The sequence below is a fragment of the Macaca fascicularis genome, chromosome 1 (assembly GCF_037993035.2).
Source record: "Macaca fascicularis isolate 582-1 chromosome 1, T2T-MFA8v1.1".
Lineage (NCBI taxonomy): Eukaryota > Metazoa > Chordata > Mammalia > Primates > Cercopithecidae > Macaca > Macaca fascicularis.
The window spans coordinates 106,097,154-106,113,225 of NC_088375.1; the positions used below are offsets into that span (position 1 = coordinate 106,097,154).

The following is a 16,072-nucleotide window of genomic DNA, read 5'->3' on the forward strand; positions in this document are numbered from 1 at the left end:
ATTAGCCGGGCATGGCAGCGGGCGCCTGTAGTCCCAGCTACTCGGGAGGTTGAGGCAGGAGAATGGCGTGAACCCGGGAGGTGGAGCTTGCAATGAGCCGAGATTGCACCACTGCACTCCAGCCTGGGCAACAGAGCAAGACTCTGTCTCAAAAAAAAAAAAAAAAAATTCAATTATCATATAAGGCAGATAGTGTTATTATCATCTCTTTTTCAGGTGAGAAAACTGATGCTTGGAGATGTGATCACTGCCCAGGGTCACAGAATGACAACATGCATGCATATGGAACTTGCTGCATGCCAGCACCATGTGAGCACAACTCATTTAATCCTTACAACAATCAGATGGAGTAGTTAACCCCATTTTACGGAAGGCAAAAGCAGGCACAGCAGTTAAGTCATGTGCTCAAGGTCACACCGGTGTCATAGTAATGAGGGAAGGAGCTGGGATTCACACTTAGGCCCTCTGGCACCGGAGTCCCACACCTGACCACCACTCTAGGCTGATCTCCAGTGAGCAGGCCTTACAGATCTCTCCAGTCTTGCCATTCTTCAGAGGGAGAAACTGAGGCTCAGTGAAGACCTTGGCCAAGGTGACACAACGTAATGAGGGAGTTTGGACTGGAGTCTGCTTCCTCAGATTCCATGTGCCTTACCATGTGCCCCTGCCTGAGGCCTTCTTGACTCCCAGCCCACCTGTCTCCTCCCATCCCCTGAACTGCACTGAGCTTCGGGTCTGCAGCCCTCTGGTAGAACCTATGGTTTTGCCTTGGGCCTCCTGTTTCTGTGTGGCTTTCTTGCTTTTCTTTGAGCAGACTATTAAATCTCATTCTCCTTTTCTCCCTGCTTCCTAATGGTCCACTGAGTGTCTTAGGCTGGGCTGAATCCTGGGGTTGAGAAATGGGCACAGCCCTGACCTTAGGAGCTGGATGGCTAGGGCCCTCAGCATGTGTTACATCAGATCTCACCAGGCTTGGCCGGGTGTGGTGGCTCACGCCTGTAATCCTAGCACTTTGGGAGGCTGAGGTGGGCAGATCACCTGAGGTCAGGAGTTTGAGACCAGCCTGGCCAACATGGTGAAACCCTGTCTCTACTAAAAATACAAAAAATTAGCTGGGAGTGGTGGCCTGCGCCTGTAATCCTGGCTACTTGTGGAATGGGAGGCTGAGACAGGAGAATCGCTTGAACCCGGGAGGCAGAGGTTGCAGTGAGCTGAGATCGTGCCACTGCACTCCAGCCTGGGTGACACAGTGAGATTCCATCTCAAAAAACAAAAAGAACTCACCAGGCTGGAGTAGGCCTGCGACCATTGGTGGGTGCTAGGTGGACTGAAGGGAGCTGCCTCTTGCCCCACTGTACTTAAACCCAGCCAGGAGCGGGCAGCAGCACTCACGCCTGGACTTACTGGAGCCTTCTGCTGTCGCGCCCGTCTCAGGATAGCGGCCCTCCTGAGTTTGGTGAAGGCTGCTCTCTTCCTCAGTAGGTCATTGTAGAGGAACAGGATCCGCTTCTTCTCTCGCTGGGGGCAGGGAGGGGGTCAATGATATTGACAGTGAGGAGGAAGGCATCCCCCAAAGATGGAGTTGGTAGGGAGCTGGGTGCGGCTGGGGAGGGGTGTGTGTGTGTGTGTGTGTGTGTGTGTGCGCGTGCGCGCGCATGCAGGTGTGTAGGGGTGGAGAGGTCTGGGGAGGGGCAAACCTTGGGGAAGTAGAAGGCTGCGATGACCCTCCGGAGTCGGTAGCCAAAAGCCTGTAACAGGCAGAGACACACTAACAGGCCAATTGGTAGTGCAGCTCTCCAGTAGGCCCTGGCATCCAGGCCCACAGGCTGGGGCAGGCAGGCTAGGGGAGGGGCAGACCAGGGGTCTGGTCAGGACCAGCCAAGGAGCAGGGCAGCCCTGGGTTGGACTTCCCATCCCAGTGGGAGGTGCGGGCGGCGCCTCTGATTCCCCTGGTCTCTTCCGGCCTGCCCCTCACTGCAGAACTGCCCTGTCAGTACTGTAGCCACTGGGCAAAATGTGGCACAGATCTTGCAAATCTCCATCTTGGCTGAACGTCCTGTTGGAGAGTGCTGCTCTGGAGGGCTGGGGCCCTCTAGCCCCAAGACCCTGGCCTCCAGACTCCTCTGACCCAAGCTTGTCATGCTCCCTTTATTCAAGCCTGCCCAGATGTGTTCCCTGCTCCGATTTCCCCAGCTCAAATGCTCCAGCGCCCCTCTCTCCACACCCGAGGCCCAGGCCCCCAACTCTTTACCTTGGTGTCTTTTGACCCTTGCCCCACCACCCTCAATTCCTCTGATCCAAACTTTCAGCATCACTCACGCATGTTGTTTGATTCCATCACTGTCTCTGAGGAGGTGTTTAGGGCCCCAATGGTTCTTCGAAGAAGCCGGGCTAGCATGGAGTCTCCCCCGACCTTCACCTCCAGTTTATGACTGCCTGCAGCCAGGAGGGTGGGTAGGGAAGTCAGGGCAGGTGGGGAAATCAGGAATGTGTTAAGGAGGTGGGACAGGATGTGGGGTGGATGTCAAGGAGGGGTCAAGACACAGAAATGCTTCTCAGCTGCCTGGGTCTTTCTGTCACTTCGATGAATCCTAACCCCTCCCTGCTCCCTGTTGTAAGTATAAAGGGGTAAAGAGCCCCCCTCCTCTGCTGTGAGAGCTGTCAGGTTGCAGGGCTGACATTTGACCTTGAGGAGGACAGGGAGGGGCTGAATCATAGAAAGGGGAAAAGAAGAGGCAGAAGGATGGCCGGCACGGTGGTGCACGCCTGTAATCCCAGCACTTTGGGCGGCCAAGGCAGGTGGATCACTTGAGGTCAGGTCAGGAGTTCAAGACTAGCCTGGCCAACATGGTGAAACTCCATCTCTACTAAAAATAGAAAAATTAGCCAGCCATGGTGGCTCATACCTGTGATCTCAGCTACTTAAGAGGCTGAGGCAGGAGAATTGCTTGAATCTGGGAGGTGGAGATTGCAGTGAGCTGAGATCGTGCCATTGCACTCCTCCAGCCTGGGTGACAGAGCGAGACTCTTTGTCTCAGAAAAAAAAAAAAAAAAAAAAAGGCAGAAGGAGGAGGCACAGTTGGAAGAACGAGGGTGGAGTGCCTGTGCAGGCATTGGAGTTCTCCAGAGGGTGTCTCTTGGGCCTGGAATGTGTCTGGGGGATGGGCTCACTGCGGAAGGAGTACTGCAGGAAGGAGTGGTGGCGGATGGTGTCGAAGATGGAGTAGAGAGCCCAGTCCAAGCCGCATAGCACCGCCAGCAGCAGCAGAATGGGCAGTGTCTCCAGGAGCTCCCTCACCTGGCCAAGGAGCAGGAGGGGCAGAGCTGGGCAGCGCCACCTGTCTGGGCACGGAGCACTCTCTGGTGCCTTTTACCCTCCACCCTCACCTTCAGGCCTGTCTTTGCACCCAGGAGCCCGCACCCCATGCTGTCCTCACCATGTTGCTCATTTCTGAGGCCTGGATGGTGGGCTTGCAGGGGAAGATGACGGTTTTCTCCTCAGCTTTGCGGAGTGGCAGCAGAGTCCGTTTGCCCTGGAAAACAAATGTCCACACAGTTAGGAAGCCCAAGGGCCCTCTGCCCTTTCCCCCTCTGCCTGCCTGGAACATGAACCCACACAGGGCACATAGCAAGGCATCCCTGGGCAGTGCCACACCCACTCACCAGCTTCTTCCTGCGGTCATCGATCTGGCAGAAGTAGGTGCTGATGTAGATGTTGTCAAAACGAATGTCATGGTTATAGCTGTCCATGTAGGAGAAAGACCTGTGGGTGGATGGGCGGGGATGTCTCTATCTCCTCCAGGTTCTCCTCATCCATCCCCAAGCGTGGGCTTCCTTGAGGCACAGTCTTTCAGCCAACCAGCCAGCATTCATTGAGCACCATCTATGTCCTAGGCACTGCTAGGCGATGGTGATAATAAGGAGAAGACTCTGTCCCTGCCTTCCAGTTGTGTAGAGGAAGATATCCCCCTACACGATGGGTGAGACATAGCAGAAGTGAGTAGGGGATGAGGTGGGGGCTTAGAGGAGGGCATGGCCAGCCTGTCTGGGAGGGAGCTGCATGCGTGCGTCTGAGATAGGGACAGGCATGCATCTTGCAGGATGAATATCGAGCAGAGTCACAGAGACAGGAAACTCCTGGAGGTTTCAGGAATCACCTAATCCACTGTGACTCACAAGTTCTTGCCTCTTGGCTTTGCCTGCAGCATATCTCCTGGAGGTGTGCTGGGGCAAAACTCATCCCAAACCACCATCTCTATCCTCCCCAATACACCCTGGCCCTGCCTGCCTACCCTTGAGCATGGTGCATGTGTGCATGGGTGCATGCCTGCATATATAGCTATCTCCCACGTATTTCCCAAAGCCCCACATAATGCTTCAGTTTGCTAAGGAAAAAATGTTAATTATTGCAAATGTGTTTAAAACTGTAAAAGTACATTAAATAAACTCTGTAAAGCGTGCAACATTAGTTTCAATGCTATTGCTTCTGGGGCCCTGTAAAAATCCACATCTTTGCCTTTAAAACTACTGTAAGTGCAAAGACATACTGTGAGCGCCCTCTTGTGGAGAGGCTCACAGAGGCGGTGCCTGGGCTTCCTGAGCCAGGGCTTGCCCTCCCGCCAGCTGTCCTTTCAGTGCATGACCTCACCCAGCTTGAAAGCCTGGAAGTACCTTTTGACTCTGTGCCTCCTTCCTTCCCTCCACAAGCTAGCTCTGATCCTCGCTGCACCTTTCCCTTTCCCCCTCCACCTCAAGCCATCTTCCTGCCATGCTTTACCCGGGCCAGGCTCCCTAACCTCTGACCCAGCCTGGCCTCCCTGCCTCCAGACTTCCTGAGGCCATCTTGCCATCACTGCCAGTTCCAGGTCTTCCTGCAGGGCTTTCTAGACTGTTCTGGTCATGCCCACTTCAGTCCTCCAGGCCAGCCTCTGCCCTCTGTACCCCACGGATACCAGGAGCCTTACCCAAGGGACACCCTTCTTTCCTTGACCATCGCTCCCCATCTGCAGCCATTTGGAGCCCAGTTATGGCCCTTCTAGGGGCACCTTCTCAGCTCCCACACACATCCCAAAAGCCAATCCATAGAATGGCCCTTGAACCATCTCTGTCTTGTGGGTATCTCATCATCCCAACTAGACCATTAGCTTTTTTTTTTTTTTTTGATACAAGCTCTCACTCTGACACCAGGCTGGAATGCAGAATGGAGTGGCACAGTCACAGCTCACTGCGGCCTCAACCTCCCAGTGATTCTCCTGCCTCAGCCTCCCAAGTAGCTGGGACTACAGGCATGTGCCCCATACCCAGCTAATTTTGTTCATTTTTTGTAGAGATGAGGTCTCACTGTGTTACTCAGGCTGGTCTCAAACACCTCAACTCAAGCCATCCTCCCACCTCGGCCTCCCTAAATGTTGGGATTACAGGAGTGAGCCACCATGTCCGGTGACCATGAGCTTATTGAGGGCAGGAGTAGAGCTCCTTCATCTTTGTCTTCCCACAGGGCCCTAGATACACACATAGCCACTCACTTGCAGTCACTCTAGGCCCCCCACACAGGGGCAGACAGAGCAACAGTCCTGTGGCGGCCCTCACCTAAGCCCTGCCCATCTCAGGTGTTTAGGATAGAGATGGGAAATAGAAGGTCCAGAGACCAGCAGGGGAGCTAGAGCAGAGCAAGGCCCGGGGCAGTCCAGCTGGTCACTGGGCTGGGTGGGGTTGAGGACTTTCTTCTAAATGGAGGGAAAGTCGCTGCCAACGCAGCAGGCAGGAGAAAATGAAAGCAAAATGGAAAGATAAAAATGGCACAAAGTCAGAGCCAAGGGGAATATGAAGGGCAAGAAAAAATCAAAAGTCGAAGCTAAATGTAAAAAAAAAAAATCAGTATTGGGATAAAGGCTGGAAGGAGGTGGATGAATGAAGATGGTTGGCCTTTTAAGGCAGTGGGAACATGGGTAATGTTCTTCTGACAAAATGTCCACATTTCCTTTAACTTTGTGTAAACAAACTTAATGAAGACAAAGGTAAATAATACTCAGATTCAGAGGTGGGAATAGGCACTAGGGTTCCATCCTTACAGCCTGCCTCAGGGCAGGGCTCTAGTTCTGGGCAGAGGAGGGCTGCTGTGGTGGGGACAATGGCTCACGTGTACAGGACCAGCAGGAAAGTGCAGGAGAGCAGCACGTGCAGCAGCCCCAGGGCCCACTCCAGCCGGGCCTCTTGGTGGTGCACGTAGTCCCGCACCTCAGTGCTCACTTGCTCCCAGCTCGCGTTGAGCCCCAGCACCCCAGCCTGCTTCTCTTCCTGGTGGAGGGCACATGAGCAAACTCAGCCTGCAGCTGCCTCGCCAGACCCAGGTCCCACCTCTTCATGCCCTCTGTCCCCCAGCACCCCACTTGTGTCTCCGGGACCCTTCCAGGACCTCCAGGAGTTGTCACTTCCTTCTGCTCACTACCCTCCTGGACACAGTCTTGCTCCCCTGCACCTACATCAGCTGACATCATCTCATATCTGGCTGATAGCTCCCGCCCCAGGCCAAGTCTGCACAAACCACAGGCTTGGCACTGTCCCTTCCTCACCACCTTTCCCCTCCCCTGCCCATCTTAGGTGTTCGGGGGTGGAGATGAGAAACAGAGGGCCTCCTCAACACCAGCGACATTCCCCTCCTTGTCCTCCTTCCTCACCCCTGGTCACCTCTTTCCTGTGCTCTCTCACTTGTCCTTTCTCTAGCTCTATTCCCTAATGCCCTCTTCCCACTCCCTATCTACCCCCCACCAACCCTCGCCCTTGCCTTCTACCTTGAAGTCAATATTGGCTGAAAATTCCCCATCCAGGTCACGAATAGACTGGTTGAGGGTGTCGTAGGTCTGCCCAAAGTTGCCTTCCACTGGGATGCGCTTGCGGCACCAAACCTCCATCACTGGTGGACAGTGGGCGGGGTCAGGGGGCCTCCCTGGGCCTGTCCTCCAGGTGCAGGCCTGGCCTGCCTGTCCTTCTGTGGTCTTCCTCATCCTACTTTTTTGTCTCTGTGCCCATGGCTTGCTACCATACCAACACCGAGTCTTCCCCTCTCTGCTCTCTTTGGATTCTGCCTTCCAGGAACCAGGCCTGAGTTCCCCCATTTTTGTCAACCTATCCTCAACCATAACAAACATCAGTAAGGAGAGCCAGCATTTACAGAGCAGCTCCTCTGTGTGCCAGCTCTGCCACTGCCTTCACATATGTTAGCCCCGTAAATCCTCAAAAGCCCTTAATGTGGCTGGGTGCGATAGCTCACACCTGTAATCCCAGCACTTTGGGAGGCTGAGGTGGGTGGATCACCTGAGGTTAGCAGTTCAAGACCAGCTTGGTCAACATGGTGAAACCCCGTCTCTACTAAACATACAAAAATTAGCTGGGCGTGGTTGCGGCCACCTGTAATCCCAGCTACTTGGGAGGCTGAGGCAGGAGAATCTCTTGAATCCGGGAGGCAGAGGTTGCAGTGAGCCGAGATCGTGCCACTGCACTCCAGTCTGGGTGACAAGAGTGAAACATCCCGTCTCACAAAAGAAAAAACAAAAAAAGCCCTTAATGCAAGAACTACTGTTATTCTGCCCATGCCCATCTTTCAGATGAAGAGCCACAGCTCACAGCTTTGCTGTAACTCACCCTGGGTCACAGAGCTATTCAGCAGATGGACTGGGCTCTAAGGATGCTGTGGCCTCAGGGCCAAAACCCTCCTCATCTGTTGCTTTCCTGCCTGTCACCTACCATGGGTCCCAAGGACTCAGCTCCCTACCCCTGATGCTCCCCACCCCTTTGCAACTGTGCAGACCCTTGGCAATGCCGCAGAAGAACTTGAACTTCATAGGCAGGCAGAGCAGGTGGGTGAGGAGTGGGACCCAGATGTGCTTCATGCACTGTTCATGCTTGTGGTCAAACCAACGACGGCAGCTGAGTATGGCCTGGTTCACCACATCTGTAGGAAGGAGCAAGGGTGTCTGAGGTCCCCATATCTTGATCCACAACGCTGGCCCTGCATCCCACCCCACCCTCCACTCCCCAGGGATACCCCTCACAGGAGCAACGCAGCTTGGTCTTCAGCTCATACATCTTCTGTGTCGACAGGTGGAGGCTGGAGGCTGGGGCTTGGTGGGCCTCCCTGCCCTGGGCTGTCTCCCCTGAGTCCACAGCATCCTCAGGTGTGTAGCCTGTCTCGCTCTTCACCTGGGCATCCAGGTCCTCAAAGGTGGTGGAGATGTTCCGAGTCTCTGCTCTCAGCAATTCTTTGCTGCTCTGGGATTGGAGGTGGAGGGAGGAAAGGGCGAGGGCTGAGGCTTTAGAGCTTCTGCTGCCTGAGGGCCTGTCCTCCCCCAGTAGCCGAGCTTTGGGTTCTCACCTCAGGCTGGCAGGGAACCTAGGCCCTGAGACACAGCCTCTCACCTCAAATTCCCAGCTGTCCATTGCCCTTGGGAGCCCCCTCCTCTCTGCAGCTGTCTTGTCTGATCCCACATGTCCTGGCTCTGCGTACTTCCGGGACTCTCAGCTCTTCCTCGGTCCTCCCATCCCAGACCCTTCCTGGTCAGTGGTTCCCCAGGTCCTTAGACCTTACCCTTCACCACTAATCTCTGAGATCATTATGCCATCTGAATGCCCCAACTTCCAAACCCCTCAGCCCCCATCTCCCCAACTCTCCAGCTCTCCAATTCTCTTAAACCCCAGTGTCCAGCACTCCAATACCCAACTCTTGAATCCTCTTGTCTTCAAAACTTCTCAGCTACTTAAGGCCAAGGCCCTCAAATTTCCTAGATATTCTAGTTCAGCTGTCCAGAGTACTGACCACTCAAGTATTGGGAAATGTGTATAGAACATGTCCCAATGGCTCAGGGGCTCTCCTGGCATTTAATGTCCCAGGACCAGGGCATATTCTGCAATGTTTGGGAATAGTTCTGCAAAAAATGCCAGTAGTATCCCCATTGGAGAACTGTAAATCCAGGTGACAACTCCCAGCTCAAGTAAACTTGGCTCCAGGGAGAGGGACCCCCCAGGCCCTGCCTGTGCAGATTCCTGACCAGCAGGTCCTTGAACACGGCCCGTAAGGGGGCTGTGGAGACGCGCCAAGCCGCACGGGTGTTGTTGATCTGCAGCTCCACGGTGCAGCCCAGCGATGCGATCACGTCGTTGAGATTGTGCCGCAGATTGGCCACTGGCCCTGGAGAAAGAGGCCCTGGTGGGTCACCTCCCTGTATAACCAGCACTTTCTCAAACCCGCTCAGCTCCCCTCTGCACATGGTGCCCATCTCCTAGAACTATACAGTGGTGGGGCCGAGAAGCCTATGGAAGGTCATCTAGTTCAACCCTTGATTTTTTTCACCTTTTTTTCTTTTTTTTTTTTTTGAGACGGAGTCTCCCTCTGTCACCCAGGCTGGAGTGCAGTGACTCGATCTCTGCTCATTGCAACCTCCGCCTCCTGGGCTCAAGTGATTCTCCTGCCTCAGCCTCCTGAGCAGCTGGGATTACAGGCATGTGCCACCGCGCCTGGCTAATTTTGGGGGTATTTTTAGTAGAGACGGGGTTTAACCATGTTGGTCAGGCTGGTCTCAAACTGCTGACCTCATGATCTGCCTACCTTGGCCTCCCACAGTGCTGGGATTACAGGTGTGAGCCGCCGTGCCTGGCCTTTTTTTTTTTTTTTTTTTTTTTTTTGAGATGGAGTCTTGCTCTGTCACCCAGGCTGGAGTGCAATGGTGTGATCTCAGCTCACTGCAGGCTCCGCCTCCCAGGTTCAAGCGATTCTCCTGTCTCAGCCTCCTGAATAGCTGGGACTATAGTTGTGTACCACACACCTGGTGAATTTTTGCATTTTTAGTAGATATGGGGTTTCACCATGGCTGGTCTTGAACTCCTGACCTCAGGTGATCCACCCACCTCAGCCCCCCAAAGTGCTGGGATTACGGGCATGAACCACTATGCCTGGCCAATTTTTTCACTCTTATAAACTTAGGAGGCCCAGATATGGGAAGGAGCTCCCTCAGGGACACAGCAAATTAGAGCAGCTGGGATGACACCCTTGCCTTTTCTCCTTCACCCAGCCTGGCTCCCATTGGATGGCCCACCCAGGGTCACTGCTTCAGTGTAACTCACTGGCCCCCACATACTCACCCACATAGATGGCAGCCAAGGCGTATCCCAGGACAAAGAGCCTGCCTTCCTTGCCCAGCATCTTGGGTACTATCAGGAGGCTAGCACAGCGGATGTGAGGGGAGGTCCCCCAGCCCATGGCTCCCAAGCCTGTCAGGAGAGCCCAGGAGGTGGTAAGGCAAAGTGAGGAAGCTGCCTCCCTTCCTCATGTTTACCAGAATACCCACCTGCAACACCCCATTCTGGAACCACCACCATCCTGCCCTTATCCCCATTTACACTGACTCTGATAGACCTGCTAGGCCACTCATTCATTCATTCAGCAGCCACTCACAGAGTTCAGCTATGTGCCAGTCTCTGGAAGGGCATAGAGGGATGGCTAGAACTTAAAAAGCCACAAATGATTGACTTGTGTGTGTTTGTGTTAGGGAAAGGAGTCAAGGTTTTCTGGGCTACAGTCACACTGACCCTAGGTGTTGAGGGAGCAGAGAGAGCAAGAGAAAAACTCTGGAAACGCGCTCATGCTCAGAGTGGTCAGAAGAGAGATCAGAGCCCACCTCAGTACTCCCAGTGCTCAGAGACCTACAGCCCTCGCAGTCCCTGCCTCTAATTTTAGCCCTTAGTCATGTACTGCCTGGTATGTTTTAGCAGTTTCACATGTGTCTCCCTGTGGTCTCTGCAAGGAGACAGTGAACTTCTGGAAGCTCATAATCCAGAGAAAGAGACAGATGAGTAAACAAATGACTGCAACACGATGTGCTAAGTGCACAAGGGAGGTGCTTATAGAGCGCTGTGGGAGCCAAGGAGGGAGTAGGTATTTCTGCAGGGAGGGGTGGGGCTGAGAAGGCTGGACAAAGAGGGGATGTGTCAGCTGGGCCTGGAAGGTGAGTAAGTGTTGTTAGGAGGTGCAGATGGCATTCCAGGCCAAAGGAGCATTATAAGCTGGTCAGGGGAGCTAGAAGATTCCTGTGTTGATGGAGTGTTCACCCAATGATCGCCAAAGCAAATCCCAAATCCTTACACTTCCTCCATCTCCACTGTCCTGGTAGAGTCCCCATCATCTCTTACTGGGACTATAACCTAATGAATCTCCCTATGTCCTCTCTTGCTACCTTACACTTCAGTTTTTACAAGGCAGCCAGAGTGATCTTGCAAAAGCATAAATCAGATCATGTCCCCTCCCTGCTTCAAACCATTTGGTGGCTTTCTACCACATTTGGTATAAAATCTAAACTCCCTAACATGGTCTACCCAGCTTGTGATGTGGCTCCTGCCTGCTTCCTGATCTCATGCTGTGCAGCCCTTCTCCCACCATGTCTACCCACACAGACCTTGTTGCTGCTCCTTGGACAAGCCAAGCTCATTCCTCCTCTCTGATCTTTGCCCTAGCTGTTCCCCCTGCCAGAAGCACTCTTCTCCCTGTTCTTCACATGGCTGGCTCCACCTAGTCATACAGGTTTGTGGCAAACCCTGTCGGGTGCCACCCCACAGTTTTTTTCTGCCTTCTTCCTTGCTAACACAACTTGGGTTTTTTGCAAGGGCAATAGCCTGGCCCTGCCCCAGCCCCTGAGGGATAAATCTGGATCTGTCTAAACCAATCATGGTAGAACAGGACATTGAAAGGGACTAGTTCTGTGGTCTTGGCCTTCTGGCCAAAGACTTGAGCTGAGGCCAATAGTTGACAAATAGTTGCCTTACGTTCTAATGAGAGCCCCGTGGAGCTATGGGTGTCTTATTTGAGCTCACCAAAAGAGCAAAATTTGATGTTTACTCCTGTATCCCACCCTGTCTATATAAAAAGACCAGCAATATGGACCAGGCATGGTTGGCTCACACCTATAATCCCAGCACTTTGGGAGGCCAAGGCAGGTGGATCACTTGAGGTCAGGAGTTCGAGACCAGCCTGGCCAACATGGCTCTCTCAACTAAAAATACAAAATTTAGCCATGCATGGTGGCAGGCGCCTGTAGTCCGAGCTACTCAGGAAGTTGAGGCAGGAGAATTGCTTGAACCTGGGAGGCAGAGGTTGCAGTGAGCCGAGATCATGCCACTGCACTCTAGCCTGGGAGATAGAGCAAGACTCTGTCTTGGGAAAAAAAAAAAAAATGACTGGCAATGTGGATTTCCTGGAAGGGGAGAAGAGTGGCTGGAATGGGCGGGCAGAGAGGGAGAGTCTGTGGAGAGGATGGGTGTCACATGTCAAGTGAGAGACTCCAGGAGTCCAACAGGCTTCAGGGACTGGTGATGCAGGAAGGGGAACCTGCCTGGTCTCTGTAGACTGGACTCCTGCTGAGTGCAGAGCCTCATGAGACCACTCCAGGGCTGCCACCAGAACACAGAGTGGAGGGAGAGCTCCTGGGAGAGCTCAGCCTCTGCAATGCCTCTGTAGACCTCCCCTGGACGATGGGGGCATACAAGCATGGAGACTGGTATCTGCTTCTCATCAGGGCAGGAGAGAGGCAGCCATAAGGTGCCCTGCTTTTGACGGGGTGTGGTGGCTCATGCCTGTAATCCCAGCTCTTAGGGAGGCAGAGGCGGGAGGATAGCTTGAGCCCAGGGGTTTGAGACCTGCCTGGGCAATATAGCGAGACCCCATTCTCCACAAAAAGGAAGGTGCCCTGCTTTCTTTGCCTGGCGGGGCACGGACATGTGCACTTCCAGTCTGCTGGAGGGAGGGATCCAAAAAGCAAGAGGCTGTGGGTGGCCCCTGAAGGGGGGCTTCACTCGAGGTCAGCCAAAAGAACTGCCCTCTGCAGGAAACTGGGCACTGCTGAGGTCCACACACAGCCTCCAAGGAGATGATAATCAGGCCCACTGGGACAGCCAGGGTGTGAGTGCCTGCTACACACAGGCATCCAAGTGGAATTATAACAGCATTGGTGACTTAACGACTTTTGTCCCTTTTCCTCTAATTCTTCTAATCTCCCTTCTGACATCAGAAGAACCAGAAAGGGAAGGAAGTAGAGGAAAAAAAGGAAAGAGCAGGCCACACCCCTTCTCCACTGCAGGACCTCATGCCAGGGAGCAGGCCTGAGCTGGGGGCCTAAGGGATGGGGAGGGCAAGATAAGGAGGGAAGATGCTTGAGAATGGATGAGGTTAAAAGTTTGATGTAGCCGAGCGCGGTGGCTCAAGCCTGTAATCCCAGCACTTTGGGAGGCCGAGACGGGCGGATCACAAGGTCAGGAGATCGAGACCATCCTGGCTAACAAGGTGAAACCCCGTCTCTACTAAAAAATACAAAAAACTAGCCAGGCGAGGTGGTGGGCGCCTATAGTCCCAGCTACTCGGGAGGCTGAGGCAGGAGAATGGCGTAAACCGGGGAGGCGGAGCTTGCAGTGAGCTGAGATCCGGCCACTGCACTCCAGCCGGGGTGAGAGAGCGAGACTCTGTCTCAAAAAAAAAAAAAAAAAAAAAGTTTGATGTAGAATGGACTGGACCTCTTTAATCCCTAAAAATAAGTCTTAATTGTTGAAGTAGGACCAGGTCTTCTAAAGAAATATAACTAGAAATCTAAGGGGCTGTGTGAAAGGTTATCAATGGAAAAAAACATGTTCGAATATAGTGGGTCAGAGAAAAAGTAGTCTCCTGTTGGTATCCAGCAGGATTAATTCAATAAACAGGTGATGAAATGCTAATTCCATTTCCCTTGCCTGGGACAGGTTCAGGAAAGGGCATGTGTTGCACGCAGTTCTGACCAAAGAGATGTGAGGAAGTCTACTGCGGGGATTATAGGCAAGTTTCTCTTGTTCCTAAAAAGGGACATGAGGAAAGGATGTTTCTTCCTCTTTTTTTTTTTTTTTTTTTTTTGAGACAGAGTCTTTGTCACCTAGGTCATTTTCCTTTTTCCCTGGCCTCAAATCACACAGCCCAAGACAGTGAAGTTGGGCCTGGGATTGAACTTATATTCCTTTTTTTTTTTTTTTTTTTTTTTTGAGATGGCCTTTCGCTCTTGTCACCCAGGCTGGAGTGTGGTGGCATGATGATCTCCACTCACTGCAATCTCTGCCTCCTGGGTTCAAGCGATCCTCCTGCCTCAGCCTCCCAAGAAGCTGGAACTACAGGTGTGCACCACCACATCTGGCTAATTTTTGTATTTTTAGTGGAGACAAGGTTTCATCGTGTTGGCCAGGCTGGTCTCAAACTCCTGACCTCAAGTGATCCACCCACCTCAGCCTCCCAAAGTTCTGGGATTACAGGCATGAGTCATTGTGCCTGACCTGTTTCTTCCTCTTTTTTTTTTTTTTTTTTTTCCTGATCTTTGACATTGTTGTATAAAGATGTGATGCCAGAGTTGCTGCAGCTATCTTGTGACCTGAAGAGAAGTGGTCAATAGGCTGAAGATGGCAGAGAAAAGACAGAAGGAACCTGAGTCCTTCTTGAAGCTACTGAGCTGTTAAATTATCCAGACTGGGCTCGGCACGGTGGCTCACACCTGTAATCCCAGCACTTTGGGAGGCCAAGGCAGGTAGATCTTTTGAGGTCAGGAGTTTGAGACCTGCCTGACCAACATACTGAAACCCTGTCTCTACTAAAAATACAAAAATTAGCTGGGTATGGTGGCGGGTGCCTGTAATCCCAGCTACTTGGGAGGCTGAGCAGGAGAATGGCTTGAACCTGGGAGGTGGAGGTTGCAGTGAGCTAAGATTGAGCCACTGCACTCCAGCCTGGGCGACAGAGCAAGACTCCATCTCAAAACAAAAGCAAAAGCAAAAATAAACAAACAAAACCAAAGCAAAATGGCTCAATGCTTGTCATCCTTGTTCACTGCTAAATCCTCAGCAGATTCTCAGTAAGTGCTGAATGAATGAATGAATGAATGAACTGAATTTCTTAGGAGGATCAGAAAACGAGGTCAGACAGGTCAGGAGAGATGAGTTTTGAAGGGTTATGGGGTAGGACTATATCATGTGGGTGATGGGGAGTCCCTCAGAATGGAGAGACTCCCTCAGGGCAAGGATGGTGTCTTCCTTCTTAAATTGGCGGCCTCTTCCCTCTGGACCTCCCCCTAAAGCCCAGGAGGAGGCTGAAGCCACAGGGGATGCTTGGGTACAGAAGAAACAAGCCCCGACTCCTTCCTGGGCATGCAGGAGGGTCCTGTGTTCCACAGGCCGCTTGAGTGTTCCTGGTCTTTGCCCAGCACTAACCCACCAAGCTGTACAAAAACATCATCTTCTGTTCTTCATAGATGTTCATGGGGTTCACCAGGAGCTGAAAGAGACCTAAGGGCACAGGGTCAAGCCAAGGGCCAAAAGATGGGTCCTAACCCTGGTGCAGCCTCTGCCCACCCCGGACTTTCTGCTTCCACACTCACCTATGGCCAGGAGCCCCCCAGCGCCTGCCGCCAGCAGGAAAGCAGTGACGGGAAACTCGCCCGGCTGGCGCCATAGGAACCGGCTACAGGAGACTGGCAGCCCCCAGCTCAGGAGCCTCTGCACCACTAAGAGGGGGACAGGGTAGCTCAACAGCCCACTCTTCTGCCCGGGATGGGGTTCATTAGGATTCAGGGCTTGCAGGTGGTTAGAGGCTGGGGGAACCTGGGATGTGGAACAGTAGGAACTTGGGGGACCCTGGAGGAGGATGAGGGAGCCTGAGGAAGTGGTATGGGTGTAAGGGATAGAAAAGGCAAGGGCTGGGCTGGGGGGCAGGGGGCACTAGACCAGAGAGGTGGAGGCTGGGACACCAAGTTGGGAGATAGTGTGCGGGAGTTCCAGGAGGAGAGATGGGATGAGAATGGAGATCAAGGGATGCTGGGTCTCTGCTGAGTGACTCACTGGTATGAGGCTGTTTTCTTCTTTGCCTTCTTGCCCCACTCTGATGATGTTTAATGTCCATGAGTCTGTTTTGGGGAAGCACCACTCATCCCAAGTCTCCTGAAAGACCTCCTTGGACACAAGGTTCTGGTGAGAGAAGAGAGGCACTGCCTGTCTCTTCTGCCTTACCGGAAGCCTAGACCTGATC

General features: G+C 53.0%; 1 protein-coding gene across 1 annotated transcript; it reads right to left on the minus strand.

Moving 5' to 3' along the window:
• Positions 1–319: 319 nt before the first annotated feature.
• DCST1 (DC-STAMP domain containing 1) lies at positions 320–16,070 on the minus strand. The gene is made up of 16 exons (XM_065545120.2): positions 15,886–16,070; positions 15,426–15,551; positions 15,259–15,333; positions 10,135–10,263; positions 9,045–9,184; positions 8,052–8,268; positions 7,808–7,951; positions 6,792–6,913; positions 6,140–6,297; positions 3,664–3,763; positions 3,438–3,533; positions 3,172–3,298; positions 2,320–2,436; positions 1,698–1,840; positions 1,405–1,518; positions 320–582 (listed from the first exon to the last, which is right to left on the minus strand). Exons 1-16 carry the CDS (start codon positions 15,944–15,946, stop codon positions 457–459), a joined length of 1,995 nt encoding a protein of 664 aa, XP_065401192.1. The 5' UTR covers positions 15,947–16,070; the 3' UTR covers positions 320–456.
• Between the last annotated feature and the right edge of the window lie 2 nt (positions 16,071–16,072).

What these genes read in the sequence shown, in the direction of transcription:
- DCST1 (XM_065545120.2), bottom strand. Translation starts at nt 15,946, where the DNA reads ATGGACATTAAACATCATCAGAGTGGGGCAAGAAGGCAAAGAAGAAAA. An exon ending in CCTGCAGTACTCCTTCCGCA is followed by an intron (nt 2,437 to 3,171) that starts GTGAGCCCATCC and finishes TCCTGGCTGCAG; the next exon opens with GCAGTCATAAACTGGAGGTG. An exon ending in CGCGACAGCAGAAGGCTCCA is followed by an intron (nt 583 to 1,404) that starts GTAAGTCCAGGC and finishes ACCTTGGCCAAG; the next exon opens with GTCTTCACTGAGCCTCAGTT.